This window comes from Adiantum capillus-veneris, chromosome 13, assembly GCF_014529385.1.
Source record: "Adiantum capillus-veneris isolate H3 chromosome 13, ASM1452938v2, whole genome shotgun sequence".
NCBI lineage: Eukaryota > Viridiplantae > Streptophyta > Polypodiopsida > Polypodiales > Pteridaceae > Adiantum > Adiantum capillus-veneris.
In genome coordinates this window covers 36,078,523-36,098,056 of record NC_140943.1, presented here as the reverse complement: position 1 = coordinate 36,098,056, position 19,534 = coordinate 36,078,523, and the positions used below count along the sequence as shown (strand labels likewise).

The 19,534-nt window shown below is 44.9% G+C and overlaps 1 protein-coding gene across 3 annotated transcripts in view; it reads right to left on the bottom strand.

Annotated features, from left to right (window-relative positions):
- ACD11 (Glycolipid transfer protein (GLTP) family protein) overlaps window positions 1–17,767 on the bottom strand; it is a 47,496-nt gene extending 29,729 nt beyond the window's left edge. For 2 of the 3 annotated variants that reach the window (XR_015189985.1, XM_086526611.1), the window contains exons 1-4: window positions 17,450–17,767; window positions 14,028–14,200; window positions 13,791–13,936; window positions 6,666–6,779 (exon numbers count right to left, since the gene is read on the bottom strand). Coding sequence is in view for 2 of the 3 variants with exons in the window: in XM_086526611.1 (XP_086382737.1) it covers window positions 6,673–6,779; window positions 13,791–13,936; window positions 14,028–14,200; window positions 17,450–17,671 (648 nt within the window). In the remaining variant the exon portion in view is untranslated. The remainder of the gene's footprint in view (window positions 1–6,665; window positions 6,780–13,790; window positions 13,937–14,027; window positions 14,201–17,449) is intronic. The other variant, XM_086526612.1, reaches the window with a different exon arrangement.
- Window positions 17,768–19,534: the final 1,767 nt, after the last annotated feature.

Sequence of the window (19,534 nt, the reverse complement as noted above, 5' to 3'; positions counted from 1 at the left end):
TTCGACACTTTGGTCGCTTCAGTTATGCACTACGGGGTTCAGGTTTGGGGACCGTCTGTTGACAGTGCTGGATGGAGTAATATGGAGAGACCCTTGATATCTATGATTTCTAGGCTGATTAGAGCCAAGGCCTCAGTCCCACATGACATCATACGAGCGGAGCTGGCTGCCTCACCTATGGAGGTTGAGGCTCTCACCAGATCAGTATCATTTGTACACAGCTTATGGGACACCACCAGGGACAGGTATGCCAGGCTTGCTCTTGAGTCATCTAGACAGCTGGCATTACAGGGAGATACATCATGTTGGTATGCACAGATGAGCTCATGGTTTCAGAGGCATGGTTTCAGCATGGACAGGCTACCCCCTTTCCAGTATTCTCTTGATGCACCATCTTTGGCTCTTACACGGATGGAGACTACTAGACTTATTCGGCACGATCTTATCCAGCTTGATAGCAAGAGGACATGGATAGAGCCATCACGGGAGTTGGGTACGAAGAGGGTTTTCTATAGAGAGCATCTTCTCCAACTCACGACAAACGGATTTGTCACACGGCCCAGTTACATGGACACACATCTATCTCATGGGTTACGATGTGCTATAGGCCAGATTCGCACATCTTCACACCAGCTTGGGATTGAGGCAGGTAGATTCAGAGGCATCCCAGCAGACAGTAGGATATGTCAGTTATGCCATGCAGAGCCAGAGACAGAGTTTCACTACATATGTCGCTGCACAGTCTACTATGAGATACGGGGACGCTTTCATTGTTTATTCAAAGATGGTTTTGACTCGTTAGATAGAGTCATGAGATATCAGGATCAAAGATGTCTTGGATTATTCCTACTTGAGATACAGAGACATAGAGACGCTCTATTGAGTGGGCAAAGACAGAGACACTCCCAGAGACGCATCTCAGATTTCTTCAGCCTAAGTACCACAGAGGCGGAGGGGACACCACCATCACAGAGCTCGGTTCCCACCCATACACACACCAGCGGTACTCTCATTGATCGAGCTATAGAGTTAGGGAGATCGAGACGACCGCGACTGAGGAGGGGAGCCACGCAGCACCGGCGGAGATTGCGGCAGAGGATCCACAGGATTCTAGCACGACACCCAGAGTGTCGATCAGGATAGGCTTCATGCTACTGCTATATTGTATCATGGTGACACTTATCCCCACTTTGTACCTTTATGGCATGATACCATTGATCAGCCTACCAGCCACCCATAGGAGTCGGTAGCACTCCTATCAATTTCTTTTGTTTGTAGTTTTCTTTGTTTGTACCCAGACTTGGTACTAGACTCATCATTGTAATCAGTTGGTCTCATAGGTCATTTTGGCCTTTTGTAGACGTTAATATATCATTTCATTTCATTTCTCTCTCTCTCTCTCTCTCTCTCTCTCTCTCTCTCTCTCTCTCTCTCTCTCTCTCTCTCTCTCTCTCTCTCTCTCATGGTTTCAGGCGCATGGGTTCAGCATAGACAGATTGCCCCCCTTCCAGTACTCACTGGATGCACCCTCTCTGACTCTTACACAGTCCGAGATCACAGGGCTCATCCGCCAGGACTTGACTCAGCTAGACACAAGGACATGGATACAGCCAGTATAGGAGCTAGACACGAAGATGGCTTTCTACAAAGAGCATCTTCTCCAGCTTACGGAAAACGGTTTTGTGACGAGGCCCATCTTCTCTACATCGAGGATGTATGCGCCAGCACACCACTCGCGGCTCAGGAGGAGTGGCCATACTCTTTAGACAGGGGCTTCACAGCAGACTACAGATTGTTGCCCGGGACCCACAGGCCCGCTACATGTGGATTCGCCTCGAGCTCTCACGAGACAGGATCGTCTACATTGCCCTTTGCTACTTTGCTCCCACAGGCTCCAGATTCGCCCCTATTGAGCAGGAGTCACCGTACGCATGCCTCACGGAGGAGATTATGGAGTACTCCACACTGGGTGAAGTCTTCCTTATGGGAGACTTCAATGCTCGTACACGCAGTGAGCAGTGTGAGACATATGACCATGAGGACCCAGAGACACTACACACTCTAGATGAGGAGGCTACTATGAGAGACACAGCAGACAGAGCTCCAGTCACAGCTTACGGCCGACATCTACTTCGACTTGGCTCCCAGCACCGTCTCATTATCTATAACGGGATGGTCCAGTGGCCCACCTCAGGGGGCCTGACTTGCATACCACATGGAGTTGCAGAGGGAGGGGGGAGTACAGTCGACTATATTCTGGGACCCAGGGAGGCTACACACCTTATCACATCCTTCACCATTCCACCCATACCCATCGGAGCCGACCACACATACCTCTCTTTCTCCATCACCGGAGATACCATCACACCCAGCTCCACTACACACACTCCACACACCACCATCCATTTCACACATGAGCTAGCCTCTATTTACTCGGCCAAGGTCGAACATGGCCTATGTCTCCTCCACCCATCCACACCACTCTCAATTCTCACATCACATATCTCTTCCGTTCTCCACACTTCAGCTATTAGCTCTTTTCCACACACCACTCACACAGGACGCACTCCCCCCCCCCGGGGCTATGCCTCAGAACCGTTGGTATGATGATGAGTGCAGAGAGCTATACCGACGCCTCCATGCACGGCGAGCCTTAGGAGAGATCACAGAGAGAGAGGCCAGACGGCATATGAAGACACTGACACGCCAAAAGCGGCGAGCATTCGAAGAGGCACAGGAGCTTGAGCTATACCACCTATTCATGAGCATGGATAGCGCGACGGCATGGCGCACCCTGCGCGAGCCACATCCGACTACAGCTATTGAGGATCCACAGATATGGCATGATTATGCAAAGCGACTTTATGAAGTGCCAGGGCAGCCTCCTATTCCACAACCACACGAGCCTCGCCCCACGTGCTCCTCCTTCTTTACAGCAGAGATGGTAGAGAGGGCCATACGTCGCATGCAGCACAGACGATCAGCTGACCATACTGGATTACAGAGTGAGCACATCATTTATGCGGCCTCCACTATAGCCCCGTTGATTGCACATGTCTTCAACCGAGCTATAGGGGAGGGCTTCCCAGAGGAGTGGACACAGCACACCATAGTGCCTATCCACAAATCTGGCGACACCCTGGACCCAGGGAACTACAGGACTATCATGATTGGCCACACGATGGCCAAGCTATATGGAGCAGTACTTGAGGCACAGCTCAGCTGCTACGCGGAGATCGAGGGTTTACGAGCTCCAGGCCAGGCAGGTTTCAGACGAGCTTTCTCCACCATTGACCACATCTTCGTTCTGCGCTGCCTCATTGATGGGGCAAAGGCGCGGAAGAAGAGGCTTTACTGCTGCTTTGTGGACTTCCGCAAGGCCTTTGACACAGTCCCACGCGAGAGACTCTTCCAGCGCCTTCACAGCATTGGGGTACCAACAGAGATGATTTGGGCCATATATGCTCTCTATGAGAGGGTGACGGGTCGGGTTCGCTGCCCAGGCGGTTTTTCAGAGACCATTGCTAGCGCCATTGGTGTTAAGCAAGGATGCCCACTCTCCCCGACACTCTTTGGGCTATACATCGACGAGATCTCCGACTACATACTGCGAGCAGGGGGAGAGGGGAGCGACTTGGCAAGTACTCCGGTCCACATCATGTTATATGCTGATGATATTGTGTTGATTTCAGAGTCACCCGAGGGCTTGCAACGCCATCTTGAGGCCTTGGACGAATTCAGCACACACAGGGGGTTGACTGTGAACCTTGGCAAAACCAAGGTTATGATCTTTCACACATCCAGTGCAGTGAGGAGCGCCGCCACCTTCACAGCAGCAGGAGGACAGGTTGATGTAGTCACCTCCTATGTCTACCTTGGCATCACATTCACCAACCTACCAAGACCCTTCACTATGAGGCAGGCTGCTGTTGACAGGCTCACCCGAGGATATGCAGCTCTGGCCATGCTAGAGCGGACGTGCCACCAGGCATACTTTCAGGAGCCCCGCACGAAGGGGTGGCTTTTCGACACCTTAGTCACCCCGGCCTTGATGTACTCGGCGGCAGTATGGGCACCAGAATTGACAGCTGACCAGTGGACACAACTTGAGAGACCACAGGTATATATGATCTCACGCTTGCTCCGCAGCAAGAAGACAGTGCCACATGACATTATTAGAGCCGAGCTCGCCACACCACCTATGGTTGTAGAGGCACTATTCTAGACAGTTTGCTTCATCCAGAGGATGAGAGAGCTACCTCCTGACAGACTTACCCGTAGAGCATTTGAGGCAACTATACAGCTATCAGAGAGTGGGCATGAGAGAGCATGGTACTCACAGGTCAGAGCATGGTTTGAGGGACACGTCTTGACATGGAGAGCCTACCACCATTCCAGTACGACCCCCACTCACCATATGTTCACCTCTCTCGCAGTGAGAGGAACTTGGTATTGAGACAGGATCTGTGGCAGCTATACACTAGGAGAGTCTGGGAGGCACCTAGCTTGGGGACGAGGATGTCAGATTACAGAGACCAGTTTCTCACCATATTGTCTGGGGGGTTCATACAGAGACCACGCTACATGGACACATATATGCCACATAGCTCACGGGTGGCGATTGGTCAGCTGAGAGTGGCTTCACACAGGTTAGAGATTGAGATCGGGAGACATACTGGTGTTCCCAGGGAGGAGCGAATCTGTAGAGCCTGCACAGAGGAGGTGGAGAGTGAGGAGCACTTTGTATGTAGATGCAGAGCATACACTGAGATCAGAGGCAGGTATGAGGCCCTATTTAGAGGACAGCCCACTCTCCGAGAGATCATGGAATCTCGAGATCAGAGATAGCTCGGACGTTTCTTACTAGAGATACAGAGCCACCGGGACACACTACTACAGCCACACACAGCTACACAGACAGAGGGGAGACAATCGCAGCTCACAGACTTCTTTCAGAGGATTTCCGCCCCCCCCTCACCAGACACTCAGAGGGGAGTGACACTCCCACAGGCGGAGGTGAACCGAGCTAGATGACGACCACGAGTCACAGGCTACAGGGGCGCGAGCTCCCACCACCGACAGATCGAGGAGATCCGAGCCCAAGAGCGCCGTGCCACTGAGGAGCGAGTGGCTCAGATGAGGGCTGACCCGACAGCTTTCATCCGGGTAGCCTTGGCACCAGACCCACCCATGTACCACATCTTACATCCCCCCATTAGTACAGGATGGAGCTAGATAGCTTGATGCATTCTCATGATTGTACTACCTTGAGCATACAAACATGCATATACCCCTAGAGATAGAGCTCCATCCCTCCTCAGATACTCCACTACCTACATTCAGTTCAGTTTTGTATCAATTTTGTTTCATTTGTCTTTCCGATAGACGGATGACATACACACAATGTACATTTGATTTGTCTCATAGGCCGATTTCGGCCTGACATAGACGTTAAAAATCTTTCTTTCTTTCTTTCTTTTCTCTCTCTCTCTCTCTCTCTCTCTCTCTCTCTCTCTCTCTCTCTCTCTCTCTCTCTCTCTCTCTCTCTCTCTCTCTCTCTCTCTCTCTCTCTCTCTGTGTGTGTGTGTGTGCGCGCGCACGTGTGTGTATATCTACCCTTTGTTTTGTCTATCTCAAACTTTAGGGTTGGTTTCTTATATCGTATGGTAGTTCATGATTCGGCCATGCTCTTCAATTGTTCTAGCTACCGAATGGTAGTGCAGCGTGCTGACAAGTTTTGTTGCTCTATGGTATTTCTCTGTTGGTCATTTTGGTTGTCAAACGAGAATGGTAAGAGCTATTCTCACTCCCGTCAATAGTGCACACAAGCTTTAATACTCCACGAAGTGTTTCAAAAAAAACGTTTTTGCAACCATACAAGATTCCTATCGATGATATCTTCAATAGTAATTTTGAAGAAGTGTCAATTTTTAGGTCCCCTTCACCTAGGTTTTTGCTTAGTTGGCAAGTCGGTACTTATAACCCATGTCATGTCTAACATTCTTCGCCTAGAGGGCTAGTGTTCTTAGCAAGGAGGGCTAGTAAAAAGGTAAGAGATACAGTGTACTTATTCACTTTCTCCCCTTGATTGACAACAATTAGCCCCTCATTCCTTGAAATTATCAAACCTTACAAGCCAAGGACCCAAGGATTCTTAATGATGTCATGATTTCCCTGTGTACTTATTCATTTTTTCGCCTCATTCCTTAAACTTACCAAACCTTACAAGCAAAGGACCCAAGGATTCTTAATGATTTCATGATTCTCTGCATAATCTAGAGTGAGCCAGATCTATTGCTCCGTAGTTGTCTCTTACATCTGCTTTGTGTGTTTCATGTTGGTACTCAAACCATTGTTACATAACTTTTTCGTGATTGGATAGACAACAAATTAGAGAGAGAGAGAGAGAGAGAGAGAGAGAGAGAGAGAGAGAGAGAGAGAGAGACATGAAATGAAATAAAATGAAATGTTATATTAACGTCTTCAGAAGGCCAGAATGACCTATGAGACCAGAAAGTTACAATGTGGTGAATCTGATACAAAGTCAGAGAGAGAGAGAGAGAGAGAGAGAGAGAGAGAGAGAGAGAGAGAGAGAGAGAGAGAGATGATTGCCATCCATAAAACATGTTCGAAGGTTTGAAGGTGCGCAAGCTGCACAATCTCACCTGCCTTTTACCAGTCAATGCCCAAGCCTCTTGATAAGAAAATCCCCTCTACATAATTAATCACAGGATCCACAGCAGTAATGTATTCCTGCATAAGTTCTCGTGCTGAAATTTCTGTAGGAAATAACAAAAAAAGCATTTAACAAATAAACCATTTTGTAGAAAAAGGATACCTTGTCAAATTAAGACCACACTAAACAAGAAAATGCATGAGAAACAAGTTCTCTTCTTCTCATGGTCTAAATATAAGCAAGTCGCAAAAAGTCACGGAAACACTCTACAAGTTTAGAAAGGGAACATTTCTGAGCACAATCCAAAACCGTGTAAAAGCACATCGCACTTCAGTCAGTACAAGCATCATATGGGAGAGCCTAGGAATGTTTGATCAAAGCCACCATGTAGGTGTATACTGTCCTCTAGGCTGACCAAAGCTCATTTCATCAGGCACAGCACATGCACCAAATGCTACTAAAACTAGCCAGTATGCTAAGTACCTATATACAAGCATATGCAAGGCTCCCAAGATAGCTAAAGGCATATTATAATGCCAACGGCACCAAATTCATAATGACAGATGTGCAGCACAATACTCGTGCCAGTCAAGTCCTATGAGAAATATCTGATGTCTGACGACGAAAGATTCTGCTGAATTTTTCCCTTGATAAATTGGGTGGTCTTGCATGCCTGGAAGCGATCCTCTCAGATAGCAACCAACTGCTATCGTATCTAACTTATGACCCCTTGGCAATCCTCTGCCATAGCAACCAGCTGCCATTGTCTTTGTCTTCTGATGCATAGCACAATCTTCTCCTATCAATTAGTAACCAACTGCCATTTTCCCCGAACCCCACTTTCGTTTGCTAACAAGTAAGTGAAGCATTAAATTGAGCTGGGCTAATGAAATCAACTCAGATAATACAGAAACACTATTGCGTCCCATATCCTCACCACTTGCATTTTCAACAAGACCAACTAATTTTATGCAGCTACAGATGTGCTGGTTCCCCCCATGAATAAGGCAGCTCTCCTTCAAACAGTAGCTGTTAAACCTTCACCAACTGCCGTTGTCTCTAACTTACGACGCCTAGTGCAACCCTCTGCCATCTGTTGGGGTATAAAGCCCAATGTGGTCGCCCAGGTGAGTGGGCGGGCCGCCAGGTATGTACACATATTCTTTTGTAAAAACCTAATAAGAACTCACTATGCTCTACACATTACAGTAGAGCGAGCTCACCATATCGTCGTGCTCTTCTTCTCGCACTCTCTCTCGCGTCGCACTTCAGCTCGTACTCCTTCAACTGGTATCAGCGCTCAGATTGAGGCTCGGGGCAGCACTGCAGGAGGCTAGAGTCACCAACTCAGATTGGAGTGAAATTCGACAGGCAAAGACACGGCCCCAAATCTTGTGTGAGATCCGGAAGGGCTTGGTGTGCTCAGAATTTCATTCTGAGGCTCAGAATTTCATTCTGAGGTCATCTCGGCCACCGTTCGGCTTCGACAAAGTTCTGCGCAGGCCATTTTCGACTACGTGGTCTCAGCAGGTGCAGATTTGACTCTGCAAATTTGGGATTTTCGGCCTACGATTGCAGGTGCTGAGGATATCGACACTCCCAAAGTGTTGATTTGTGGCTGTCTACACATCGAAGGACGGCTCACAGTTCTTGGAGGCGTGTCACATACGACACGGGCGCATCTATACACGGACTGTAGGCGACATTCACTAGTTCATCAGGTAGCTTGTGTTTGCTGCTTGATATTCCAGATTTCATCCTGACATTGCAGGTACTTCCACATGGGATGTCACATGGGATGTATTGTCAGAGATGATGTATGTCTGTTGAGGGTTTGCTGGCTGTGGAGGGTCGAGTGAGGTTTTATTGAGCTGGGGGATTCTCGAATGTTGAGATCCTTTTGGTGATACAGGTCTTGGAGCGACCCCTCGAGCACCCTTAGATAGGCAGCTAGGATGTATTGACTGTGAGTTAGACAATTGGGATTGCATCTTTGCTTTACTGCCGTTGAGGCATTGTCACAGTCTATGCTTACAGGACAGTGACAGGACAGTGAGAGACAGTGCAGGTGCAGGACAGGTTTACCCGTAGCTTACAGTGTCAAAGAGACAGTGTTTTTTGAGCTGTTTTTGGTCTGTTTTTGAGTACACCAGAGCCATTTTACAAAGGAGACTCTGCCAAAATTTCTGCAGAATCTGAAGCTTTCTTGGTTCATTTGACAGGTTGATATTGGTTCAGAGGTCAGTTTACAGGCGAAACTCTGCAGAATTTTTCCCAGGAAAGCAGAGGTCAGTTTACAGGCGAAACTCTGCAGAATTTTTCCCAGGAAAGTAAACTACTGTGAAGCGTAGCTATGACTGGATCACAGAACACTACTCTTTACAATATCAAGAAGCTGGATGGAACCAATTTCCCATTGTGGAAGAAGCAGATTTGGCACGTGTTGGTACAAAAGAAGCAGATAAAACCTATAAAGCTCAAGGGGATAAAACCAGAAGATATGGACGAAGATGAATGGAACGAAATGGATGAATTGGCACTTTCTACCATTATGCTGACTTTGGCAGAAAGCGTTTACTTCAATGTAGCAGATGAGATGTCGGCTTATCAAGCATGGTTAAAGCTAAGTGATCTTTATGAGAAGCAGAGTGCAGCTTCACAGGTATACTGGCTTAAGAAGCTTGTTGACTTGAAGATGAAAGAAGGGACACCTATGTCCAATCATCTGAATGAATTCAACACAATCTATAGTCAGTTGTCAGCTCAAGGTGTCAAGCTTGATGAACCTGTTAGAGCTATGTTCCTGTTGATCACATTGCCGGAAAGTTGGGACACTTTTCGCACAGCTTTGAGTAATTCTGCACCTCCAGATGGTTTGAACATAGCAGGTGTAGAAGGAAGTCTGCTTACTGAAGAAACCAATAGAAAGACAATGGACAAAGGCAAAGGACCAGCCTTAGTTGTCAGGGGAAGGACCAAAGAAAAGTACAAAGGTGGAAAGAGGAATCAGTCTCGTAGCAAGTCCCGCAGTGCTAAAGGTAAGAGTGACATAGAATGCTACCATTGTGGCAAGAAGGGTCACATGAAAAGAGACTGCAGAGAATGGAAAGCAGAAAAAGGCAAAGAGAAAGCTGAAGACCATGGTGAGAAGAACAAATCCTCAGTGAAGATTCAAGAAATAAATGTGACAAACACTGTTGCAGAGGATGACAGTCTAGTGTCAGGAGACATCTATTTTTTGAAGAATACTATGGACTCAGCTCTTCTTACAGCATCTAATGGAAATGCACTGAGTGACTGGATTATAGACTCAGGGGCATCACTTCATGTGTCTCCAAACAAGGAGTGGTTTACCTCTTATGTGACCACTAAAGATCATGTTCGGCTAGGCAATGGGCAGACATGTGAGATCTTAGGTGTTGGAGATGTTCAATTGAAGTTTCAGAATGGCTCTTCTTTCACGCTGAAGAATGTGAGACATGTTCCCGCAATTACAAAGAGCTTGATCAGCACAGGTTTACTTGATGATGTTGGCTACGTCACCACTTTTGGACAGAACATGTGGAAGATATCCAAGGGTTCTATGACAGTAGCACATGGAGTAAAGTCTGGAGGACTTTACATGATTTATGTATCAAATGTCTCTAAAAATGTAATCAATGTAACCGAGCAGCCGAACGTTTCTTTGTGGCATAGCCGGTTAGGACATATGTCCAAGAAGGGAATGGAAATCTTGTCTCGTTCTGGTTATTTGCTTGGCTTTTCATTTAATGATTTTGAATTCTGTGAACATTGTCTATACGGTAAGCAAACACAGCAGCCACATAAGCATAGAAGCAGCAGAAGAGATACACAGTTGGCACTTGTTCATAGTGATTTGTGTGGACCTATGCCTAACCTATCTCTAGGGGGAGCTTCTTACTTTATGACATTTATAGATGATTACTCGAGGAAAGTATGGGTTTACTTTCTCAAGCACAAAGATGAAGCGTTTAGTGTTTTCAAAACGTTTGTGACACTTGTGGAGAATCAGAGTGGCAAGAAGCTTAAATGCTTACGCACTGACAATGGTGGAGAGTATGTTTCAAAGGCCTTTCAGGACTTTTGTGAGTCAAAAGGTATAAAACGTGAACTTACTGCTCCTTACAATCCTCCTCAAAATGGTGTTGCTGAGAGGATGAATAGGACCATACAAGAGAAGGTCAGAAGTATGTTGTCTAATGCACAGCTGCCAAATGGGTTTTGGGCTGAAGCTATATCAACAGCTGTTCATCTTGTAAATAGATCTCCTAGCAAGGTTTTGCAGAAGGATTCACTGCCAGAGATGGTATGGTCAGGCAAAATGCCCTCATACAAGCATCTCAGAGTCTTTGGCTGTGAGACATATACTCACGTTCCAAAGGAATTTAGGAACAAACTTGAGCCAAAGAGTAGAAAGTGCATCTTTCTAGGCTATGGTAATTCTGGTGAGATGGGGTACAGACTTTGGGATCCCGAATCCAGAAAGGTTGTCCGCAGCAATGATGTTCACTTTAATGAATCCAAATATCATTCTAAACCAAAGAGGGTTGAGGAGATTAGAAGAGTTGTCTTCCAAGAAGATGGACCTGCACGTGCAAGACAAAATGTCAGGGCTCAAGAGGAGCAACGACAGGATAGATTGGAACCACAGGTTGTGACTGAGCCTGAGCCACCTATTGTGCGTAGATCTGGACGTATCACGCGACCTCCTGATAGGTTTGTTCCATCTATGAACTATGTCATGTTGACTGATTGCAATGAGCCTTCATGTTACAAGGAAGCAGTGCAAATGAAGGACTCCGGGAATTGGCAATTGGCCATGCAGTCAGAGATGACAGCTCTGCATAAAAACCAGACATGGAAGCTAGTTAAATTACCACAAGGCAAAAAGGCTCTATATTGTAAATGGGTTTACATAAGATCACCGCTCATGATAGTCAGCCAAAGTACAAAGCAAGGCTTGTTGCCAAGGGCTTTAAGCAAGAACAAGGCATTGACTTTGATGAAGTCTTCTCTCTGGTGGTCAAGATGACTACATTGAGATGCTTTCTTGCATTGGTTGCCATATTAGATTTGGTGTTGCACCAAATGGATGTCAAGACAACGTTCTTGCATGGTGATTTAGATGTGGAAATTTACATGCAGCAGCCAGAAGGGTTTGTTGAGAAAGGCAAGGAAGATTGGGTATGCCAAATGTTAAAGAGTCTTTATGGCTTAAAACAATCACCGAGGGCATGGTACCATAAGTTCCACAAGTTTATGCTTTCTCAAGGCTACAAACGTAGTGAGTTCGATCACTGTCTATATACAAAGAAGGCTAAGGATGGCAGTTGGCTGATCCTTATTTTGTATGTGGATGACATGTTGATTGCTGGCAAGCACTTGGAAGAAATTTCAGCTTTGAAGTCAAAGATGGCAAAATCGTTTGACATGAAAGACATGGGTGAGGCAAGTCATATACTTGGTATGCGCATTGAAAGAGATAGATCAAAGAAGTTGATTTGGTTGTCTCAAACAGAGTATATTGACAAGGTTTTGCAACGTTTCAATATGGAGAAGGGAAAGGCATTGAGTGTTCCATTGCCACCATATGTGAAACTTAGCAAACAAGATTATCCTGTGTCTGAGGAAGAACACGCTGAAATGGATAAGATTCCATATGCGTCTGCAGTGGGTAGTTTGATGTATGCAATGATTATACTCGCCCAGACATTGCATTTGCAGTGGGAGTAGTAAGTCGATACATGTCAAACCCAGGCAAGAAACATTGGGAGGTAGTGAAAGGAATATTGAGATACCTGAAAGCTACAAAGAGTATGCGTATATGCTATGGGAGTCAGGAGCTAAGTGTAAAGGGTTTTACAGACTCAGATTATGCAGGTGACTTAGACAACCGAAGGTCTACGTCAGGGTATGTCTTTACATTGGCTGGTGGAGCAGTATCATGGCGTTCTAGATTACAAGATTGTGTTACTCAGTCTACTACAGAGGCTGAATATGTTGCAGCATCAAAGGCATGCAAAGAATCAATTTGGCTTAATCGACTATTAATAGATTTGGGAATCAAAGAAGAGATGCCTGTGTTATATTGTGATAGTCAAAGTGCTATACAATTGGCTCGCAATCCAGTTTATCACTCAAAGACAAAGCATGTGGATGTGAAGTATCATTTCATTAGGAAAATGCTCGAGGATAAGCAACTTCAGCTTGTCAAAGTTCACACCACAGAAAATCCTACTGATCTACTTACAAAAGGACTTCCCTCAGAGAGCTTTGCGCATTTTCGCAAGCAGTTAGGTGTAGGGTAGTACATCACTTCTCTACATCTCTTGTATATTAGCTTGTATAGTAGCTTCTCTCACACTTAAAGTACCACATTGGACTTTAAGTGGGAGGTTGTTGGGGTATAAAGCCCAATGTGGTCGCCCAGGTGAGTGGGCGGGCCGCCAGGTATGTACACATATTCTTTTGTAAAAACCTAATAAGAACTCACTATGCTCTACACATTATAGTAGAGCGAGTTCACCATATCGTCGTGCTCTTCTTCTCGCACTCTCTCTCGCGTCGCACTTCCGCTCGTACTCCTTCACCATCACTATCTTAATAACCAACAGTCATGATTCCCTGACCCCACTCTCATCTGCTACCAAGTATGTGAAGCAAAAAATGAGCTGGTCTAATGGAATCAGCTCACTTAAACCAGATGCACTTTTGCTACGCACTAGTCCTATACCCTGCATACACAAGCTCCGCACTGTTTATATTTTTTCATCACCACCACCTATTTTTTATGCACCTCCACATTTCTCTGCTGATTTCCCACATGATCAGGGCAGCTTTCCTTCAAATAGTATCTGTTAAGCCTTTATCACAAGATATTAAGGGTCAACCTCATCAGCCTGCCTATTAAAATAGCGGCTCTATCCTTGAAATAAATACATAACCACAAAGACCAGCATGAACGAACCGACCAACAGATGCAAATGACTCTCTGAAAGTCTCTCAGCTAGCCAATGCATACCATCGAGCATAAAAGCTGTTTCATCTTGCTCTTTATAAAGAACTCAGCGAAAGTGCATTAAATAGAGCATACCATCCTCATTAAGCTTGTTCATTAGCTGTGATCTTGTTGGAAGAGCATAAAACCCTGCAGTCACTGCTGCTCTGATAGGGAAACTGTGGTGGGGAGCAAAGACTTCTGCATATGCTTGCGAGGCACAGTCTCTCAATGATTCCTCACTGAAAATAATACATTTGTGAAAGTACTTAATAAAATTTATAGAGCAGGTACCTGCAGAAAGATATATGGAGCTCGGTGAGTAGACCTTACTTTGAGTTCAAGATGCCTTGAAACAGTACTCTCACCATGTCCAATCCACGTTTCACTCTCAAAAGATTGCGCGAATGACTACCACGAACTTTTACAGAATCTCTTTCAAGATCAAACTCGAGTAGCGATTGCAAAGTGGGTATATTACTTGCCACTTTTGTTAGATCGTGGACCTGCACACAAGGCAGGTATACACAGGTAAAGTTCTGATTCACACCAAGTCCGCCTATAAAGCTACAAAGACGTGCTCATGAGCTGCAAAAACAGAGATTATGGACTAAACAACAACCAATTGAGAGCAAAATTTTCCTTTCACAAAACGCAATTGTAACAGAGAGACAGTAACAGGAAAAGTCCGTTAGAGAAATCAATAACACACACAACACTCCAATTAAAATTTAGCGTTTACCTGCTTTCTTATCAACTATCATGAAAAATCCAAATAAAACATTTCATCTTTTGAATGCTTACGCAAGTAATCCGAAGGTTTTTCTTTTAAAGCAAAGGTTACTTCTATTCATTGATCAGACTCTGAAAGGGAAAAAATTATGTTCTTATATAAGGGGGCCTTGGAGACTTCTATAATACAGCAGTCAGTTACTACAATGAGCATGAGAACTCTATATCATGCAATGAGGGGTGTGGAGCCACACTGGCAGCCTGACCTGCAAGTAATGTGCCAGCCTCCGTTGAGAAAAAGGGAACAACCCGCTAGGTACTGATAAAGGCCACCGCTGTTGCTGCACACTGTCTGAGCTACCTCATCAAATACAGCAATGCACTCAGAAGGCAATATCATAAAATGGGAAATGAGAAGAGCTGAATCGGTGGCTGTACTGCCAGCAGCACAATGTGACACTCTCTATCAACAAGGGGAGACCAATCCACCAAGTACTGTTTTACGGCTGCCACCTTTGCTGCAAGCTGTATGAGCTGCCTCTAAGCCACACCAGCCCCCACACACACACAAGCAATGATCCATATCAGCCCCCATTAAAAAACCAATAGTAATCAAATAGACTGCAATCCTCTCATGCCAAAGTCTAGGTGCTTCCTTCAGCCCATAAAAGTGCTTTCCTTAGCTTACATATATACTCGAGATGTCTCGTATCCTCATATCCTTGTGGCTGCTCCATATTCGCCTCTTCTTTCAAGTCAACATGCAAGAACGTATTCTTCACATTCATTTGACACAAAACCCAACCTTTCACTGCAATGTCATGTGCAGGATTTTAACTCAAATCTAGTACTTCCCACAAACACAAGGTTACTTTACTTCACTTGAGAAAATTGAATTGAACTGAACTGAACACAATGAAAGAAAGAGGCAGAGAGAGAGAGAGAGAGAGAGAAATGAAATGAAATGAAATGTTATATTAACGTCTTCAAGAGGCCAAAATGACCTATGAGACCAAAAAGTTACAATTGGTGAATCTGATACCATGTCTGAGTACGGAAATTACAAAGTTACAAAGAACTAACACTAAGACACTAAAAAACCCTTTTGAGGGAGGGGGGGTTTTGTGGGTTCAGATGAAATCTCTCATCGGTCGTTGTCGGATCGCATCGACCTCCTCCATGGTCAGTACTCTGGTTGGGCGTCTTGCATGTCGAGCTAGAGTGATCTGTATCTTCTGTTGCAGCCTTCGTCGGTAGTGGGAGACCCCTAGGTCGTGGACGTCTCGATCTGCCAAGCTCAGTGGCTCGGTCAAGTAGTGTACCTCTAGTATGAGTAGGTTCTGAGATCTGCTGTAATGGCTGCTCTGTTGGCTCTCAGAAACCAATGAAGATTTGAGCAAATTTCCAGCGGGGGAGTTTGCCAGAGTGGAGTACAAACATCAACTACAAGTTGATACCCGTGTGAAAAGATTGATCAAGTACTCCAGGGACCCGAAATTTGCAAAAACACTTGAAGAGCTATCCGATTGATGAGATTCACTCGAGATGGCGTGAGGCCATAGACTCTCCACTCACGTCGGGAAGAAAGTTGAAAGGACAGATGAGTACAGAAAAGAGAAATTGTACTCTTACTCTTAGAGAGAGCTGGACAAAGCTCTTGAAAAGAAGATAAACTAGTTAAAGAAAGGCTTAAAGCACTCTCACGATAAGAATCGGCGGATTTCCCCGATTATTTGGGTCAGAAGTCGACTTTTGAGGATGACCTAGATTTTTCTTCGTCTTTAGAAAGTTCCGACAGTTCGTCGTCTTCTAGTTCCAGTGAGGATGAGAAAAGGCGAAAGAAGCGAAGAAAAAGCAAGAAAACTAGATTTCTAAAAAAAAAGTCTAGAAGGCATGGGAGGCCATCTAGCAGTTAGAGGAGGAGAGCTCGTCCTCTTCTGACAGTGAGTAGATGAGCAAGGAGTTCAAGGAAGGGGATCAGGCCATCAGGTTTGACACATTTTCGGGCTACAAGGACGCCCATCGAGCCCTTGAGTTTATACAGCAGTTCGATGTCGCCTTCTTGAGAGGTCGGTTCTCGAAAAGCTCCAAGGTGCAAAGGGCGGCATCTTACTTGAAAGGAAATGCACACACATGGTGGTCTAATCTGTTGGTACGTAGAGAAGCACCTACGACGTGGGTAAAATTTAAAAAAAAATTCACGTCAACCTAGATATTAGAAGAATATGAAGAAGATGTCATCACAACCTGGTATCATCTTGGAATGACTAAGAAAGATACATTGGATGACCTTTTTGCCAGTGTCCTTGTTTCAGAGGATCACTTTGAGAAATCAGATTGCAAGGTTTTGTTGTGGTTTGCCAAAAGAGATCCAACAATATTGTCTGCAACAGAAGTCTGACTCTATTGAGAGACTTATGAGACATCCAAGCAAGGTTTTGGAAGGCATGCCGGCTCATTGACTTATCCTACAGACAGGACAGTGTCCACCTCTACAAGGCAAGAGTCTTCTAGTGACGAGAATAGATCAGGCGAACCAGATGAAGTTCATCAGAGGATTCCTAAGATGAGAGGGAATCAGATGATAGTTTGTCCAAGGGTCCGACAAACCTAGGGAAGCATCAATGCCCAGTGTAAAAGCAAGTTTTTAAAGAAGTGACAGCGGCAATGGAAGTGACACCAGCAAAGATTTCCCCAAAACAATTATACCAAAGAATGCGAGTCTAAAACTTTCTTATAAGCATGCGGCTAACTGGAATACATTGCAACATGAGCCAGATCAACCTTCCACATTCACCATGACCCACACTCTCGCCTTCTTTGCTGCAATGAAGGTGGATCATAGCATGGAGGAGCCTTTGATAGCATGGAGGAGCAGCAGGAACGGAGGTTGGCACTTTCCTTATGAGGAGTTCAACGCTGATTTCGCTAAGTTCAAGTACACAAAGAGACACGGGCAGGCAAATTGAGACAAAAACATGTTGCAGACACATGTTACACGGAGCAGCCAACAGAACACTTACTTTGGCAACGTAGTCCCTCTCTGCAAACTTGAATGCGATACCAAGGCAGCCAAAAAGAACAGAGACATGTGAAGATGCGCCAGCAAAGGAGGCAACCAGCACATTGTTCTCTTGCTCATCGTGCTTCAGCTGATGCTGGCTTTTGATATGAGTGGCCAGCTCCGAGAAGGCAATGGCGATCTGCTGGAGCGGCCGCTCACTTCCTTCTCTGGTCTGTCCCATACTCCTCTTCTCCTCTCCACCTCATTCATGCGTGCAAATCCGCTGCCGGTTTGATGATACACGTAGCACATAAGCTACCTGCTGCCAGCCGGCAGCTACGTCTATTTTTTAGCAGAAAAATAACCCCAATTTGGCTAACATGGGCGTAGTCACAAGATAACACATTGCTATTGAGTGGGCGGCGTCCCTCTTCCAATCTCTTCCATTTCCGTGGGGGAGGGGGGGGGGGGGGGGGGGGGGGGGCAGATATCTTCTTTTATTTCATATATTCATGAGTGTGAGGTTTATCGACAGAGTGACAGATGACAAAAGTTATCCACTTTATCAGGCGGCCCTCTTGTGCTAAATATAGAAAATAAAGGTTGTTTACGAATGAGAGCCACTTATCCATCATAGCCATCCATGCTAGAGATCCATTCCATTAATTGAATCACTTAAAATAAAGGTTTGGATACGTGGGAAAGAGAAGGCATTAGCATATTTGGGCAAGCTTACTCCACTATCAAACTTTCTTGAATTAAGTAGATGACAACACAGAAATTATGTTAAGATGACTTAGAACAATTATAGGAGTTTAAAAAAAGAAAGTAGCTATGCTAAGTTCAAGTCATTAAAATAATTCTTTAGACTCCAAGTATGGAGTTTAGGAAGTCTTAAGATATATTTCTAACTTATCGGTTTTGGGAGCAGCTTGGTGGCACCTCCAAAGCATTGTGTTAAGGTTTTGCACACGAGGTGAAGTTTTAAAGCCCAAGGATGAGTTTTATTTTTACCAAAGCCCACCATAATTTAGCAGGTAGGCTTTACTTGACTCAACTTCATAAAGCCTCTAAAGGTTTGTACAAAGGTCTTGCACCCGAGCTAGTTAAATTAAAGGGTAAGTTTATGGTTTTTAATAAATGAAAGGAAAATCTAAAGTCTAAAATCAAAGTGGCTCTTCCTTGTTAGTAAAGTTGACTCTAGTCCTTCCTTTCTAAGCTTGGCTAGACCACATGTCCAAAGTAGCACATACTTTATGTGAAGTTAGCAAGTGTGCGGTCTGTACACTTGCCAAGAAAAAGAAAAATCCAAGGGGGGGGGAGGGGAGGTTAATCTTAGAAAGTGTGGACAAGTGTATAATCATGAATGAGTTGCACTTTGGAGTGTTCATTTCTAGTTGGTCAAATTGTAGCCATTCCATTTGAAGACTAGTGGCAAGTTTACATGAATATTAAGGCAAGGGCTCGTTGATTTTTTGCTCTCTTCTTCCTCATTCACATGCTCTCAAGTGCTAAGAGTGGCAAAGCAAACTTTTGAAAGATCTCCTTCTTCATCATCATCTTCTACTACTTTATTATGCTAAGCTATGCTAAGAGATTTCTCATGGAGTAAGTGTATACAAAGTACAATTTCTCTTGCTTGAAAAATACTTATTTCATGTCAGAGAATTGGAATCAAGGTGCAACAAAATTATAGATTAACTAGAGTAATCAATCAATTTTTTAACAGTGAGCATATTTGAGCATGACAATTGCAGAGCATGAATTAACTTAGATTCGATCACATATCGCACACATGTACCGAAACTGCGAGAGAGAGAGAGAGAGAGAGAGAGAGAGAGGAGAGAGAGAGAGAGAGAAGAAGAAGAAGAAGAAGAATTCGACATTAGTTGAGGGCCGGACTTTTTGAAGCCGACCCCTCCTCCGAAAGGACTTTGGATTAATAAATTCTTCTTTATCAGAAGAGCTTTTGATCAATACAATTAACTAATCACAGTTTTAACTACACAACTTGAAGAGATGAAAGCTCTAAAATTTGACGGAGTTTGTGATTACATTTTTCACTTAAAACAGCTCGTGCAACTCTGTGTGTGTGTGTGTGTGT